We start from the raw sequence: 17,029 nt of genomic DNA, 5'->3' as shown, positions 1-17,029 counted from the left end.
AGCCGGCCTATGGCCGGCTTTAGGGCTTTTTAACCAGTCATTTTTTTCTTTACTACAGGAAGAAGAAAAGATGAAGCAGGGTGATTTCTTTGTAGCTGACCTCTCTGCAAGGTGATCCTTCTAGCTGATCCCTCTACTGGATGACTTGCTTGTAGCTGAACTCTCTACAGGGTGATTTGTTTGTAGCTGAACTCTCTACAAGGTGACTTCTTCTAGCTGATCTTTCTACAGGGTGATTTGTTTGTAGCTGAATTCTCTACAGGGCGATTTGTTTGCAGCTAAACTGCTGAACTCTCTACAATGTAACTTCTTCTAGCTAAACTCTCTACAGGTGGCTTGTTTCTAGCTGATCTCTCTACAGGGTGACTTGTTTGTAGCTGAACTCTCTACAAGGTGATTTGTTTGTAGCTGAACTCTCTACAAGGTAACTTCTTCTAGCTGATCTTTCTACAGGGTGATTTGTTTGTAGCTGAATTCTCTACAGGGCGATTTGTTTGCAGCTAAACTCTGTACATGGTAGTTTCTTTGTAGCTGAACTCTCTACAATGTAACTTCTTCTAGCTGAACTCTCTACAGGATGACTTGTTTCTAGCTGATCTCTCTACAAGGTGACTTGTTTGTAGCTGAACTCTCTACAGGGTGATTTGTTTGTAGCTGAACTCTCTACAAGGTAACTTCTTCTAGCTGATCTTTCTACATGCAGGGTGATTTGTTTGTAGCTGAATTCTCTACAGGGCAATTTGTTTGCAGCTGAACTCTCTACATGGTAGTTTCTTTGTAGCCTAACTCTCTACAGTGTAACTTATTCTAGCTGAACTCTCTACGGGTGGCTTGTTTCTAGTTGATCTCTCTACAGGGTGACTTGTTTCTAGCTGAGCTCTCTACAGGGTGATTTGTTTGTAGCTGAACTCTCTACAAGGTAACTTCTTCTATCTGATCTTTCTACAGGGTAATTTGTTTGTAGCTGAATTCTCTACAGGGCGATTTGTTTGCAGCTGAACTCTCTACATGGTAGTTTCTTTGTAGCTGAACTCTCTACAATGTAACTTCTTCTAGCAGAACTCTCTACATGGTGACTTGTTTGTAGCTGAACTCTCTACAGGGTGATTTGTTTGCAGCTGAACTCTCTACAAGGTAACTTCTTCTAGCTGACCTTTCTACAGGGTGATTTGTTTGTAGCTGAATTCTCTACAGGGCGATTTGTTTGCAGCTGAACTCTCTACATGGTAGCTTCTTTGTAGCTGAACTCTCTACAATGTAACTTCTTCTAGCTGAACTCTCTACGGGTGGCTTGTTTCTAGCTGATCTCTCTACAGGGTGACTTGTATGTAGCTGAACTCTCTACAGGGTGATTTGTTTGTAGCTGAACTCTCTACAAGGTAACTTCTTCTAGCTGACCTTTCTACAGGGTGATTTGTTTGTAGCTGAATTCTCTACATGGTAGTTTCTTTGTAGCTGAACTCTCTACAATGTAACTTCTTCTAGCTGAACTCTCTACAGGATACCTTGTTTCTAGCTGATCTCTCTACAGGGTGACTTGTTTGTAGCTGAACTCTCTACAAGGTAACTTCTTCTAGCTGACCTTTCTACAGGGTAATTTGTTTTTAGCTGAATTCTTTACAGGGCGATTTGTTTGCAGCTGAACTCTCTATATGGTAGTTTCCTTGTAGCTGAACTCTCTACAGGGTGATTTGTTTGTAGCTGAACTCTCTACAAGGTAACGTCTTCTAGCTGATCTTTCTACAGGGTGATTTGTTTGTAGCTGAATTCTCTACAGGGTGATTTATTTGCAGCTGAACTCTATACATGGTAGTTTCTTTGTAGCTGAACTCTGTACAATGTAACTTCTTCTAGCTGAACTCTCTACAGGATGACTTGTTTCTAGCTGATCTCTCTACAGGGTGACTTGTTTGTAGCTGAACTTTCTACAGGGTGATTTGTTTGTAGCTGAATTCTCTACAGGGCGATTTGTTTGCAGCTGAACTCTCTACATGGTAGTTTCTTTGTAGCTGAATTCTCTACAATGTAACTTCTTCTAGCTGAACTCTCTACAGGATGACTTGTTTCTAGCTGATCTCTCTACAGGGTGACTTGTTTGAAGCTGAACTTTCTACAGGGTGATTTGTTTGTAGCTGAATTCTTTACAGGGCGATTTGCTTGCAGCTGAACTCTCTACATGGTAGTTTCTTTGTAGCTGAACTCTCTACAATGTAACTTCTTTTAGCTGAACTCTCTACAGGATGATTTGTTTCCAGCTGATCTCTCTACAGGGTGACTTGTTTGTAGCTGAACTCTCTACAGGGTGATTTGTTTGTAGCTGAACTCTCTACAAGGTAACTTCTTCTAGCTGATCTTTCTACAGGGTGATTTGTTTGTAGCTGAATTCTCTACAGGCGATTGTTTGCAGCTGAACTCTCTACATGGTAGTTTCTTTGTAGCCGAACTCTCTACAGTGTAATTTATTCTAGCTGAACTCTCTACGGGTGGCTTGTTTCTAGCTGAACTCTCTACAGCGTGATTTGTTTGTAGCTGAACTCTCTACAAGGTAACTTCTTCTAGCTGATCTTTTTACAGGGTAATTTGTTTGTAGCTGAATTCTCTACAGGGCGATTTGTTTGCAGCTGAACTCTCTACATGGTAGTTTCTTTGTAGCTGAACTCTCTACAATGTAACTTCTTCTAGCTGAACTCTCTACATGGTGACTTGTTTGTAGCTGAACTCTCTACAGGGTAATTTGTTTGTAGCTGAACTCTCTACAAGGTAACTTCTTCTAGCTGATCTACTTTTCTACAGGGTGATTTGTTTGTAGCTGAATTCTTTACAGGGCGATTTGTTTGCAACTGAACTCTCTATATGGTAGTTTCTTTGTAGCTGAACTCTCTACAGGGTGATTTGTTTGTAGCTGAGCTCTCTACAAGGTAACTTCTTCTAGCTGATCTTTCTACAGGGTGATTTGTTTGTAGCTGAATTCTCTACAGGGCGATTTATTTGCAGCTGAACTCTCTACATGGTAGTTTCTTTGTAGCTGAACTCTGTACAACGTAACTTCTCCTAGCTGAACTCTCTACAGGATGACTTGTTTCTAGCTGATCTCTCTACAGGGTGACTTGTTTGTAGCTGAACTTTCTACAGGGTGATTTGTTTGTAGCTGAACTCTCTACAAGGGAACTTCTTCTAGCTGATCTTTCTACAAGGTGATTTGTTTGTAGTTGAATTCTCTACAGGTGATTTGTTTGCAGCTGAACTCTTTTACATGGTGGTTTCTTTGTAGCTGAACTCTCTACAAAGTGACTTCTTCTAGCTGATCTATCTACAGGATGACTTGTTTCTAACTGAACTCTCTACAGTGTGATCTGTTAATAGCGGAACTTTCTACTGGGTGATTTGTTTGCAGCTAAACTCTTTGCATGATTGTTTCTTTGTAACTGAACTCTCTACAAGGTGACTTCTTCTAGCTGATCTCTCTACAGGATGACTTGTTTCTAACTGAACTCTCTACAGTGTGATCTGTTCATAGCGGAACTTTTTACTGGGTGATTTGTTTGTAGCTAAACTCTTTGCATGATTGTTTCTTTGTAACTGAACTTTCTACAAGGTAACTTCTTCTAGCTGATCTCTCTACAGGGCAATTTGTTTGTAGCTGAATTCTCTACAGGGTGATTTATTTGAGCTGAACTCTCTACATGATGGCTTATTTGTAGCTGAACTCTCTATTAGGTACCTTCTTCTAGCTGATCTGACTACAGGGTGACTTGTTTGTAGCTGAATTCCCTACAGAATAACTTACAATGTAATATAACTGAGTAAATTATAAATGCAGCTGAATGCTTTATTAGGGTGACTGTTCTATTAGAGTATCTCGATCTCGCATTTGCTGCACCTAGTTGCCTTTCGAATCATAACTCAGTGATTTGTAATCTGATTCTTCTGTACTACTGCAAGGACTTTCTATGATGATTATTCCAGCTACATACTGATTTTCAGCTCGTTGCTCTAAGCGGTTTGCCTGGTAGACACGAAAACTAATAGTTTTTTTATTCATAAAAATCGATCGCGTAATTTTGACACAGGTTGGGTTTCGTGTCATATCTCTGTGGTCTTTATCCCGATTCGTTTCAAACCACAAAAAGGCACTCCTATGATGGTTGCTCCATCTACATATCAATTTTCAACTGATTCCTCCAAGGCGTTTACCCTGTAGGCGTGACAGACCTTCGACCTTATTTTACGCAAATAATCGGTCATAACTCCGTGAATGTTCATCGGATTCCTACCAAAGTTGGTACGGAGATCCGCCTTAATGAGCCCTTTAAGTGTGCCAAATTTCAGCCAAATCCGAGCACGCATTCGTGTTTTATGGCGAATTTTGCGAAGTGTGCGAAATGAAGAAGATGAAGAAGAAGAAGAAGAAAAAAACGAAGAAATTAAAACGAAATTTTGTTCGCTCGTAGCTCGGAAATGGCTGGAGCGATTTTCTTCAAATTTGGTATGTAGACTACCCTAACTGGGCGGCACGTCTCCAGCAAATTTGGTTCCAATCGGATAAGGGATCACAGAGCTACATAGGTGTGAAAATTGCGTTTTCTTTCTTCCTGTTAATATACTCACGGTGTGGCGCGCCGGCTTCTTGGGCCGCACGACACACTATCGTGTGTCTTGATGTGTAGCTTTGTAGTTGTAATGGTGGTGATTTGAATCAATGTTTAATCATGTTGCAGAAAACAACTATAACAATCACTTACTGGAAAAACTACTCAGTATAGCAACCTTATGCTTTACTAGTATATTAAAAATTATTAATTTAAAAGTGAAGTAGGGATCCAAGCAATAAAATGTAGTAAAACAAGAGATGAATGATAGCATTACAGCATAGCTCGGTGGCCACATTGGCATGCTATAACAATTATTTTGTTCAATGCCAAAGTAGGGATTTCCCACCAAGCTATGCTGTAATACCATCATTCATCTCTTACTTTTTATTGCTTGGATCCCTACTTCACTTTTAAATTAATAATTTAATATATATATATATATACTAGTTTGTTCAGTTTTTGTTATAGCATACAGCTATACACGTGTGACTGTTCTATTAGGGTGACTGCTGTATTAGAATATCACGAGTCAACCCTGCCAGGGATGTGTCACTATTTCATATTTTCATTGTGCAAGCATTATGAATACAGCTAGGCCAATAATAACGGGGTGTGTCTCATCGTGATAGATTGTTAAGAAGCGTGGTCTTGGTGCTCGATCGTTATTAATCAACCAAAATCGCATTTCTTGAACCTATCGTGAAGTTACCAAGCATAAGCACTTAAATAAGTTTGCGGTGCCTAAATATGTTGCTCAAGGAAAGTGTTGATAGGAAAATTACCACTTCAATAATTATAGTTTCATTGCGTGAAGAAAGACAGCCTGATCAAAGATAAAAGGAAAGACAAGGCGTAGAGGAGACGCAATCACACTGGTGAGTTTGTTATTGTGGCATAAAATGGTGGCCATGCACTGCTTTGTTTGGCCTCCAGCCTTGCAACCATGGTCAGGCACAGTCAGATGAAAATTCAAGTTTCAGTGATTTTTTAATTCTATATCCAGTTGCCTATGAGTGTTTTCTTGTTTTTATATTTGATCTAATATTATTCCATAAAGGTGAATTTTGTCACATAAGATGTTTTTAGGATGATTGTTAAAGGGCATTTTAGGTGGCGCGCATCATTTTTTTGGGGGGGGAGTCCCTACTTAAACGGTACTACTGTACTGTTTGATTATACCAATGTGTACTCCTATAGGTTCTTGAACAGTGTGAAGTATATTGTACTTTAGCAGTCTAATAGCAGTGTAATCCATTTTTGTTTTTTTTTGTTTTTTCAAAGGATAATCTGAGTGCCTGCCCAACACAAGGTAATATCTCTCAGTGTTTGTGTGTTGTATAAGTGATAGTAACCTGTGTTTGGAATTGCTTGTGGCATGGTGATTTGTTTATAAGTGCCTGCAGTCAGTTTTTTTTTATTAACACATGAGGTGTAAATACTCAAAAGATGTTCTGTTCATAGTTATACTAATGGTGCCCAGAAATTTTGGGCCACTCAAAAAAGTGGGAATTGTTCTGTATAAGATTTTTGATGTACAGTGGTATGAATGATAATAAAATGCATTGCATTGCTATACAGTAAATAATTTATATACACTTGCCATTTAACTTTTAGAACCAGCAAGTTGCTATGGCCGAATGACTGATACAGGCAGTAATACCAACACCGACAACAACAATAACAATGGTAATGGAGATGGAGATGGAGATGGTGGGGCTCATGGACTTCATGCAAGTCTACTGTCGGCCATTTTTGTGGCTATTCTTTTCCTTGGATTAACTATTTAGCATACAGCACAGCATTATTATGCAATGTGTACTATAAGCAACTTTGGATATTATATTTTACTATATATGACTATATTTATGATTGTGTACTCTATATACTGTGTGTGTAGCTAACTATACATTCCCTAGCTAGTGCATACATATATGTATATAAAATTGTGTTTGTAGTCCAATATTACCACACAGTTGATAGTAATGAATGCGTGCACAGCATAATTCATATACAAAATACTGCCTGTATTTATTCCATCTATATTTTGTTTAGTGGACTACTGGGCTCAAATTAATCTAGGACATTTTTGAACACCAATGTCATTAGCAACATAAGAATTACCCTGCTTTCACAAGGTCTTGTAAAAATGTCATGTGTTAGAGCAAGAGTACATAATAATAGAAGAGGGAGGAGAGTGTCTAACTCTCAGTATAATCCATACAAACACACTACGCTCAAACCCTCCTACTTCAATCCCTAAAACTTCTAGTAATAAATCAAGATTCAATACCTGTGCAAGGTCTGAGCACAATACAGTGAGTTTGGTGAATCCACTGAAGCTAGATACTCTCCTCCCTACTCTATTATTATTATGTACTCTTGGTTAGAGTCACACAAACTTATTATGGTGGTCTGTTTAAGTTAACCAGTTTGCTAAATTTTAATAGCCGTTCAACAATAAAATGAGAAATATGCATATATGGGATGAGTAGATCTGAAGTTTTATTAATATTATATAATTATGACAGCCTGTCTTATAGCATTCCATGCTGCATTAGACTTGGTGCACATGTTAGCTGTAGTTGTATAAGAAGTTGTATAGCAGTCCTTGCTGACTCCCTGTTGAAAAAAGGTCCACAAATTTAGTAGAAAAGTAGTATCAAAAGTCCAACCTTAAATTTTGTGTTATATTAGTAATTGGAAAGGCACTAAATTCAGCCTTTTTTTCAGTGGTATGTTTTCAAAAATTTTCCTGGGATGATGCTCGCTAGCTTCAGCATGTTACGCACCCTGATGTAAACTTCGACACTAAAAAGGTCTGCTTTTTCATCTAAAGATAAAAGTCTGGCTACAGCCCTGGTCATTCTGACACATACAATTATATCCATCACATTATTCATGTGCACATGCATACCCAGGTGGTTAATTTGCTAGAATTTTGTTCACCACAAACTTGGTCTCACTAGATTATACTATCGTTAGTTCAATGTCTGAGAAACATTAATTATAATTAGCGGTTACAGTGGCATGAATTGTACATGATTCAGTAATTAAAGTTCAGCAGTAATAAGTATGTAGCTAACAAGTAAAATAAACTTATCAGCGAGATTCAAGAAGGAATATATGAGTCTATGTCTTCACTGTACAACAGTCCTTGTCACAGAAACACTTGTCCTTCTCACACTTACAAGTAGACCCATCACATGATCCTTGACAGGTACAAGGACAGCATCCATCAGCAGAACCACATTCATCAACACAAGTACAGGATGAGCCACACACACAGTTAGCTGTTGAAAAATAGATAACATAACATATAGCTACTATTCTAAGGATTGAGCTTGATTGTATACATACCATTGCAAGCACATTTCTTGGCACAACAGTCCTTATCACAGAAACACTTGTCCTTCTCACATTTACAAGTGGACCCATCACATGATCCTTGACAAGTACAAGGACAACATCCAATAGTAGTAGTAGAGCCTTTACATTCATCTCCACAAGTACAGGATGGACCACATGTACAATTACCTGTTCATTTCATAGGTAGTAAGGTAAATGCGGGTATTTCCGGACAGCGTACAATTCCGGACACTTTGGTACCTTTATCAAGCTAGCCGAGGAACGAAACAACGGATTGCCTTGAAATTTCTGCTGTGAATAGCTATTCTTATAGGGATTATAAAAATCGAAAAGTGTGTTCTAGTTGATTCATTCTTGGGTGCTATACACGAAGTGTCCGGAATTGTGCGCTGTCCGGAAATACCCGCATTTACCTTACACATAACTACTAGCATGTCACAATATACACCAACCTACCATTACAAGTACACTTCACTGTGCAGCATCCTTTAGTACAGAAACATGAGTCCTTCTCGCACTTACAGGAAGATCCATCACAACCAGCACAAACACATACACAGCATCCATTCATGCCTTTGCACTGGTCCACTTCACTGCACTGGCAGCAATCTCCACACTGACAATTTAAGCAGGAAAACTTGCTAGTAGAATCAGCCATCTTTCTTCTCGGAAGTCTTGATCAATTGAACGCTTTTAAACTCCTTATGAGACTCGCTGAACTCTTCACAACTTTTATAGTAAAGAAAACACACACGTCACTACACGGCTCTTTAAAGCTACACGTTACTACCAATACTATCAGTAGGGTCGTGTACTGCAATATTCCCGCATACTTTTGTAATATTATCAGTATACTCTTTTAGTGTCGTGGTTGTACTTGTAGACTACGTCATTGGATGTCACTACACGTTACATACTATCATTAGGGACGTGTGCTATAATGTTTCCGCATACTATTGTAACATAAACAGTATACTCTGTTAGTGTCGTGTACCAGTGTATCACGTGAAGAGAAATAATCATTACACCATTACACCTTATCAGTCACTAAGTCAAATCACTGTCAAGTCATTAAGTCTAGGCAATGGTTACTGAACCGAAAGTCGGTGCAATAACGCGTGCGCTATTGAACCGACAATTACGTGACACTTACGAAATAGATTTTTACAGGCTATGAGAAGGGCCAAGTAGTCCCAACCAAGTAGTCCCAAACAACAAATTAAACAGTAGGAATAGTCGATTTTATAATTTATCAATCACATGAGCTATGCACTATAACTCAGTGAATTTAATTGTGGGATGCAACATGACTTGAGGCTCCTTCACTCGTGCAGCACTACTCATCAGGTAATCCGTCTACAATGGTGGAACCACGTACGGATGGTAGCGAGTTACAAATATTGGCAATCAATGTCAGTGTGAAAGTTGGCACTTTGCTAGTCAAGAAGTCTGACCATAGTTTACATCAGAGACTGGCTCCAGGACTTTACTGCTATGTAGACAATACCGCTATGTAGACAATACCAAGCGTAAGGGTTGTGGAAAGGGCTAAAGAACAGCGGAAATGCGTATTCCTGTGTCCATGGAGAACAATACTTGTTTAAGAGCCAGCCAACAGCTGGTAGCGGCTACTAACCCAACAAAACTGATGTGGCTTATCAGTTGCTTTTTGCTCTTGGATGTGTACAGTGAGATCACTCAGTGGACTACATTACCAGTATTACTGGAGGTGAAAATTGTACTGTACAGGAATATGTATACTTGGATTGGCGTGCACGTTGTGTGTTTTGTATGTTTAGTTGAGGTATTTGACATTGAATTTCTGTGTCTGTGCCTATAGAGGTATGCTGAGTCACCTATACAAATGTGTATGCATTTGAGGATAGTTTATTTGTCATGAGTTTGTTCTACGTACATGTGGGTAAGGATTGTTATAAGGGCGTTCAACATTTAATACTGGTAAGGACTACTAAGGATGGTACATTTTGCTGCACTAGTCTGGCAACACCTGACCATTCATGTGAACATATGATAAGAACATATCATACCGTAATGACAAAAGTTTTATGAATCAATTTGCTATCAATATTAACTCAATGACAAAATTTCATCCACCAACCCACTTCGGACGCTGATTCATTATACTTCAGTTGCTCCAAACTTTCATTGCTTATGGTACATGACTTGTAGTCAGTTAGAATAAACAATCCTTTAGTTCTTCAGTTGTCACTTGGTCAGTGCAAGCATTCATACCAAGAATAAGATAGATTTTTCAAAGACCATGCAAGGGTTATACTGAAAGGCTTTTTTCAATTGGTGCATAATGTTGCTAAATCACTAGTCGAGTATGCTAATGTTCCCAGACCCTTACGTTCACATAAGCATAAGAGTCTACCACCAATAAATATTACATCGTGTGGTGTAACCATTTCTATTGGCAGAGGTGATCTGTTACAGAAGTGGTCTTGTTTTGTGATACGGTGGTTGTGGATGCATACATGGTGTCCTGACATTAATATAGGGTGGGGATAAATGCTTGCATTTGTAGTTACTCTGTGTGTTATCTGAATAATATTTTGAAAAGTGTACTACAAAAAAGCTATAAAAGCTGTTTCTGCTTGGCATGCATTATTTTCAACCACTTGGTTTAGTAATCTCTACTGGTACTCTATATAATCTAAGGTTCTCAGTGAATATAAAAACCAAATATTTACATCGATGGCATCACTCCATCCCTACTGTACAGTTGCAGCAGAGGTTGTGAGGGCAGAGATAATTTCCCAACAAAACTAAGTATGCAGGCTAACCCTGCTGGTATACATACCAGTAAGAGTATTGTGATTGTCAAGTCTGTCCATAACTCTCCAATATCATAACAAAATTCTGTGTCATCTATGTATAGCCTATTGCATAACAATTGCATACAAAACTATCTCAAACATTTTTGCATGGTACGAAGTTATTAGAGTAAAATTTTCCCTAATTGTATGTGCACTGCATATGTTACAAACCAAGTCATAACCTGAACACTGTGCAACTTGTACGTCATAAAATACATGGGTATTGTAATTGTAAGATTGTGAGTGTGTTTTCACGGTACTCATCCACTTTCCTGAAGTATGTTTCACCATCACCGGAATCAATATAATTATGCATGCATGATCACAATGTAGCAAAAAACTTGGTACTGAAGCATGTCTGTAGCTGGATCAAAAGTTTTCCCACTAGATATGTTACAAATTGTTTGTAAAGCAGTTTAATGATCATTGCCAAATTAATTCCCACTACAAGCCATAAATTCTGACCATGCACAAATATGGACACAACCACATCACTCAGTAATTAAGTTAGAATAAACATTATAGCTTTATTATTGCCCGTGCTTATAAAATTCTAGGATTAATTCGCTGTACAATCAGTTTTCCCCATTGCCCATCTATTATGGTTAAACTTTACATACCTTTGGTTCAATCACAGCTATTATATTGCACACGGGTTTGCGTGGCGACCTTACCTGCTAAAAAACAACTTAAACATTGAAAGAGTACAACGCCGTGCTACCAAATATATGTTGGGTGATTATACTAGCAATTATAAGACAATACTTCTCAAGCTGAAGCTTCTCCGATCCCTCTGATGTATCTATTCGAATTGCAGGATATTTTTTTTGCCATCAAATCTATCAAGTCTCCAACGAACCAGTTCTCTATAACAAACTTCATTACTTTTAACTCTGCCAGCACAAGATCAGGATCTAGTAACAAACTAATTCACCAGTCTCATCTAAATAATATGTCCAGACACTCGTACTTTCACCGTCTACCTAATCTCTGGAATGCACTCCCTATAATTGACCTTAATCAATCTTTTCAAGTTATTAAATCAAAATTAAAGAAACATTTCTGGAATCATTTTGTTGAAAATTTTGACAACACTAATCCATGCACATTACATTATTTATGTTTATGTTCATCATGCCATCTAAGGAAACCTCCTGTAACAAATTTTAACTACCTGTAAACTATGTGTAATTTATTTTACTTTGATTGTATATAATTTGTAGTGTAAGTAAGAGGAGGTTCAATCATGCTGTATCCTGCAGTAAAATTCAAAATGCTGTTTTGGTATTTCACAGATTGCCACTTGATGATGCTGTATAACTATACTATCAGTATGCCATTTTAAACCTCCATTACCTGCAGATATAATATAAAAGTAAGCTTTCTTACTCAAGACAGAATTGTTGGCAAGCTGACTGCAGTTTGTACACCAGTCAATATCTATTTATATGCACACTTCACATAAAACAGTGAAGCTTTAAAAACTGTTATTTTAAAATCCATGTCAAGAAATTAGATGGTGGTTTAACTAAATAGTTGGTATATTGCTCAGCATTACTTTGCTGTTTAGATTTGATTCTCAATAATAGTCAATTTGGTAAGTGCCATGTGACTGTCAGTCCAATACCCTTTACAAGATTTCACCAAATTTTGGTTCAGTGTTTACTGCCTTTAATACACGTACAGAATATGACCAGCTGATCTTAGCAAACACCAAACTAGTTTGCATTTATCTTGAATTTGAATTTCTTATAAAAACTTAGTTGTCTATAGGGAAAAGGCAGAGCTGCTAAAGTGTTTCAGCTTTACATATTGAATACTCTTGGGGGTAGAGGGCAGGAACAACCAAAGCTGTACATTTATACAGTGACTATACCAAGCACTTTCTAAACCAATAATTTACAAGTGCAACAGTCAATACATCAAATTGCACCTTGGCTTATTTTGTTCACCATGAATTGGCAAATCATGCAGTTGTTAACCTAAATCCACCCAAGCTTACAAGCAAGAAAGGCTGTTAAGCTTAGAAATGGCAACGATAAAGTTAATTTTATTGCAACATAAAATAAGCACACGTAACCCACATGTGCATGATGGTAGCTAGTTCTACTTTGTATAGAAACTTCCCTGAACAGGTAAATCAATGACATCATGTGTATTAGTTATATCAGTCTGTTTACTGCTTTGCTGTCTACTGCTAAAACATGCGTTAATTATTATCATTGTACCAGCCCAATGTATTTTGTAAAATAGTGTATATTAACTAGTCACATTTTCAGGGAATGGTAACATAGTACATTTGAAATGCAATGTCAAGTACCTCAACTGAACATACAAACATGCTGTGACACCATGTGTATACACCAACCCAAGTACGATGCATGCCATATTCCTGTACAGTAATACTTTCACCCACTGTAAAGCTGGCAATATAATCCACTAAGTGATCTCACTGTAGTACATGTCTCAGTACACTTACGTTTTGTTAGTGTGATAACAGTGACAGGATCTTAAACAACTGATCATGAACACAAGAATACTTTACAAGTGTGCATTTCTGCTGTTCTTAATTTAGCCTTTTCCAAAACCCTTGGTGTTGTCTAGCTACATAGCATAAAGTCCTGGAGTCTCTGAGTACCTACATGGTCAGACTTCTTGACTAGCAAAGTCCCAATTTGCCAACTTTGTAATTAGTTACCATTCGTACGTGCTGTAGATGGATTTCCTGAAGGGCATCTGCACGAGTGAAGGAGCCTCTAATCATGTTGTAAGTGCATAGCTCACGTGATTGATAAAGCAGACTAGAATCTTATAGTCAACCATTCTTACTGTTTATTTTGCTGTTTAGCACTACTTGTCCCTTCTCATAGCCTGTAAAAGTCTATTTCGTAAGTGTCACGTGACTGTCGGTTCAATAGCGCACGCGTTATTGCTCCGACTTTCGGTTCAGTAACCACTGCCTTAAGTCTAAGTCCTTGAAATTAGGTTAGGTAATCCTAAGGCTGCAGCACATGTTGCTGTCAGACCTTCAGTGCTGGTCACTGTAAAGTGTTAATAATTAGCAGTGCATAGCAACGTAATTGAAGAATTACGAAAATTTCATGAATTACGAAATCCGACAATTACAATAAAGTACTTTTGCATTAGGCCACTCCAAATAAATTTTCTGTTTCCCGTCCACCGCCCGCATCTAGTTATACTGTCAGCTCTAAATATTCCATTATTCCGTATTCTTTCATTATTTTCCGGTTATTGTTGCATACTGACAGGCTCACTTGAAACCATGTCAGCTCACGTTTCAGCAGTGCTATCAAGTCGGCACAAACTTCATGTTTGTGCTATTTTACTGCTTAAAAAGGAAGGAATAAGCTTAGGCATGCTTTTATGCAGCTTTTTATGGTTGTGCTAGACAAATAATGGCTTGAAAAGCTGCTAATCTTATAATGAATAATGGAAATAGACCGCCCGCCCACATGCAAATATGCTTGAGTCCAGGACGGGAAACAGAGAATTTATTTGGAGTGGCCTTATTGTACAGCATAATAAAATAGTAATACATATGTATATGTTAAAGCATAGCTGCGAGTGCTATATGAAAAATAAAGTACGAGGCGTGCGACCGAGTACTTTATTTTTCATATAGCACGAGCAAGGCTATGCTTTAAATGATTTATGGAACTTTCTAGTCGTGTAGCTTCACCCGAGGGGTCCTTTATATTACTTCCAGAAATGTCGTCGATGACTATAGAAATTTGGCAATTTTTATTAGAAATATAGAAATTTTTGTTGGGAATTCAGAAATATTAACTGAAATTTTAAATACATAAATCCATACGATTAAATTTTTTATAATGCTTGGCATTGAATTTTGATTATTTCATTAGTGTAAGTTATATTGCATGGATTTATATGTGTATATACACGAGGCCAGATGCAAGGAAGAGGGGTCACTATCAATAGAAGACGTATAGCGCCATCTAGATTATATGTACTAACATTTGTCCGTAATCTGCTTCGTAAATTTGTTGTATACTTTCGAGCTGATTCGATTCCCACGGTGCAAAGGCCACAGTGCAAGTCGTTTTGGTATGTCCGTGGATTACTGGTGAGTGTTTTATTCAAATTCCTACCTCACCGACGGCTTACCAGACCGCTAGTGAACCGTTCGGCTCGGCTTGAACCCATACTGAAACACGGAATATACAACTCAAGCTACAACTTTTAATTTAATTTGTTTAATGCACATACCTCATAATTGAGTGTTGTGTGCATGTGAAAAGATGTGAACTTAAAATAACTGTTCTCTATAAAGATGAAGTGCGTGACAAAATGTGATTAAGTCAGGTGCAGTAGTTAAGTTAGTAGGTAGTGAGTTCCAAAGTCGAATTGAATGTGGGAGAAATGAATGATAATATGAGTTAACTCTAGCAGGTAAACTGATGAATCTTTTAAGATAGCCACGGGTAGATGACAATACTGGTTGGAGATCTTGTGAGAAGTCAATACAAATAAGGTTGTTGATAACTTTGTAAAACATGGTGATGATGGCATTAGTTCTTCTTACTTCAAGTGATTGCCAGTTTAATTGAGACAACATAGAGGTCACACTGGAGTATGCCGAGAATTTGTTGAAGACAAAACGAGCAGCCTTACGTTGGACCATTTCTAGTCTTGCAATATCAGTTCTGACATAGGGGACCATACAGTAGAGGCATACTCCAAAATTGGTCGTACGTAAGTGAGGTAAGCAAGTGATTTAATAGTAGGAGAGCATTGCCTGAGATTTCTTTGCAAAAATGCACGTGTAGAGTTTGCTTTATTACAAATGGCAACAACGTGATCATGCCAAGACAAGTTGTGAGTAAAGGTGACTCCTAAGTATTTGGCAGAATTGACCTTAGAGAGGAAATGACTGTTGATATTGTACGTTGAATTTATAGGGTTTTTCTTATTTGTTATAGTGAGGTGTTCACACTTCATCAAATTGAGTTTCATTAGCCACGTGTGGACCCACTGAGCAATGATGTCCAAGTCTTTCTGTAGTCTAATAATATCTTCTGCACTATGAATCTCTCTATACAAAATTACATCATCGGCGTAGAGTCTGATTTTAGAGGTAACATTACTAGGGAGATCATTTATATAAAGAAGGAAGAGCAAAGGACCTAATACTGAACCTTGCGGCACCCCTGATAAAACATTACAAAACTGGCTTCTGTCGTTATGTAATAATACTTGTTGCACTCTATCTTTTAAAAAGTCACTTATCCAATTGAGTAAAGGACCTGTAATTCCATAGTAGGACAGTTTGTGCAGTAAATGTGGATGAGACACTTTATCAAAAGCTTTCGAGAAGTCTAATAAAAGAAGATCAATTTGATTGCTTGAGTTTAGAGATGCAGATAAGTCATTAACAGTTTCGAGTAGTTGAGTCTCACATGAGTGATTTTTACGAAAGCCATGTTGTTCGTTACAAATTATGTTGTGATTGCTAGCGTGCTGAGAAATTGAGGATACTATTATATGTTCAAATATTTTGCAGCAGATGCAAGTTAAAGATATAGGCCTATAATTAGAGGGATCTGTGCGTGAACCCTTCTGGAAAACTGGCACCACAAAGGCTTTTTTCCAATCTGTTGGAAGCTTTCCCTGTTGAATAGAAGCATTAAATATTAAAGTTAATCCTGGAGCAATATGATTGGAGGTTTCCTTAAGAAATCTTGCTGGTATGCCATCTGGACCCTGTGCTTTATGGGAGTCAAGATTTTGTAAAAGAAGTCTGACACCATTTTCCTCTATTAGAAGGGGAGTAATATCAGGATAATGATTATTCTCAAGTGAAGGGATTTGATCTGATGGAATATTGGATTTTGTGAAAACCGATGATAAATGATCATTTAATAAGTTAGCTTTGTCGGCATTCTGAGTATAAATCTGATTATTTTTCTCAAGTGAGGGAATCTCACACTGGTCATTTCTCTTAGACTTAATATAGGACCAGAAACGCTTGTTACTGGATGAGCCATTGTTGTCAATTAATTTGGATACATAGGCATTGTGAGCTTTACGACATTCTCTCTGAACTTGTTTTTTCAAGTCTCTATAAGCTTTCCAATCTGATTCAAGGAAGGAAATACGAGCCTTATTATACAAACGTTTCTTTTTGTTGGAAAGGCACTTTATTTGGTTATTGATCCAGGGATGTCTTGGAGATTTAGAGAGTTTTCTTTG

General features: G+C 37.8%; 2 protein-coding genes across 2 annotated transcripts in view; one reads left to right on the top strand and one right to left on the bottom strand.

The window, feature by feature from the left end:
- Positions 1-6,444, top strand: part of LOC136243635 (leishmanolysin-like peptidase) — a 31,136-nt gene extending 24,692 nt beyond the window's left edge. Inside the window, exons 19-20 of the mRNA XM_066035178.1 lie at positions 5,874-5,901; positions 6,207-6,444. Of these exons, the coding sequence (XP_065891250.1) occupies positions 5,874-5,901; positions 6,207-6,379 (201 nt within the window). The 3' untranslated portion in view covers positions 6,380-6,444. The remainder of the gene's footprint in view (positions 1-5,873; positions 5,902-6,206) is intronic.
- A 1,137-nt stretch (positions 6,445-7,581) lies between these two features.
- On the bottom strand, positions 7,582-8,681 carry LOC136242646 (small cysteine and glycine repeat-containing protein 3-like). The gene is made up of 3 exons (XM_066034090.1): positions 8,415-8,681; positions 7,950-8,126; positions 7,582-7,882 (listed from the first exon to the last, which is right to left on the bottom strand). Exons 1-3 carry the CDS (start codon positions 8,614-8,616, stop codon positions 7,722-7,724), a joined length of 540 nt encoding a protein of 179 aa, XP_065890162.1. The 5' UTR covers positions 8,617-8,681; the 3' UTR covers positions 7,582-7,721.
- Between the last annotated feature and the right edge of the window lie 8,348 nt (positions 8,682-17,029).

Source organism: Dysidea avara, chromosome 13 (genome assembly GCF_963678975.1).
Source record: "Dysidea avara chromosome 13, odDysAvar1.4, whole genome shotgun sequence".
NCBI lineage: Eukaryota > Metazoa > Porifera > Demospongiae > Dictyoceratida > Dysideidae > Dysidea > Dysidea avara.
This window is presented reverse-complemented; position numbering and strand designations above follow the sequence as displayed.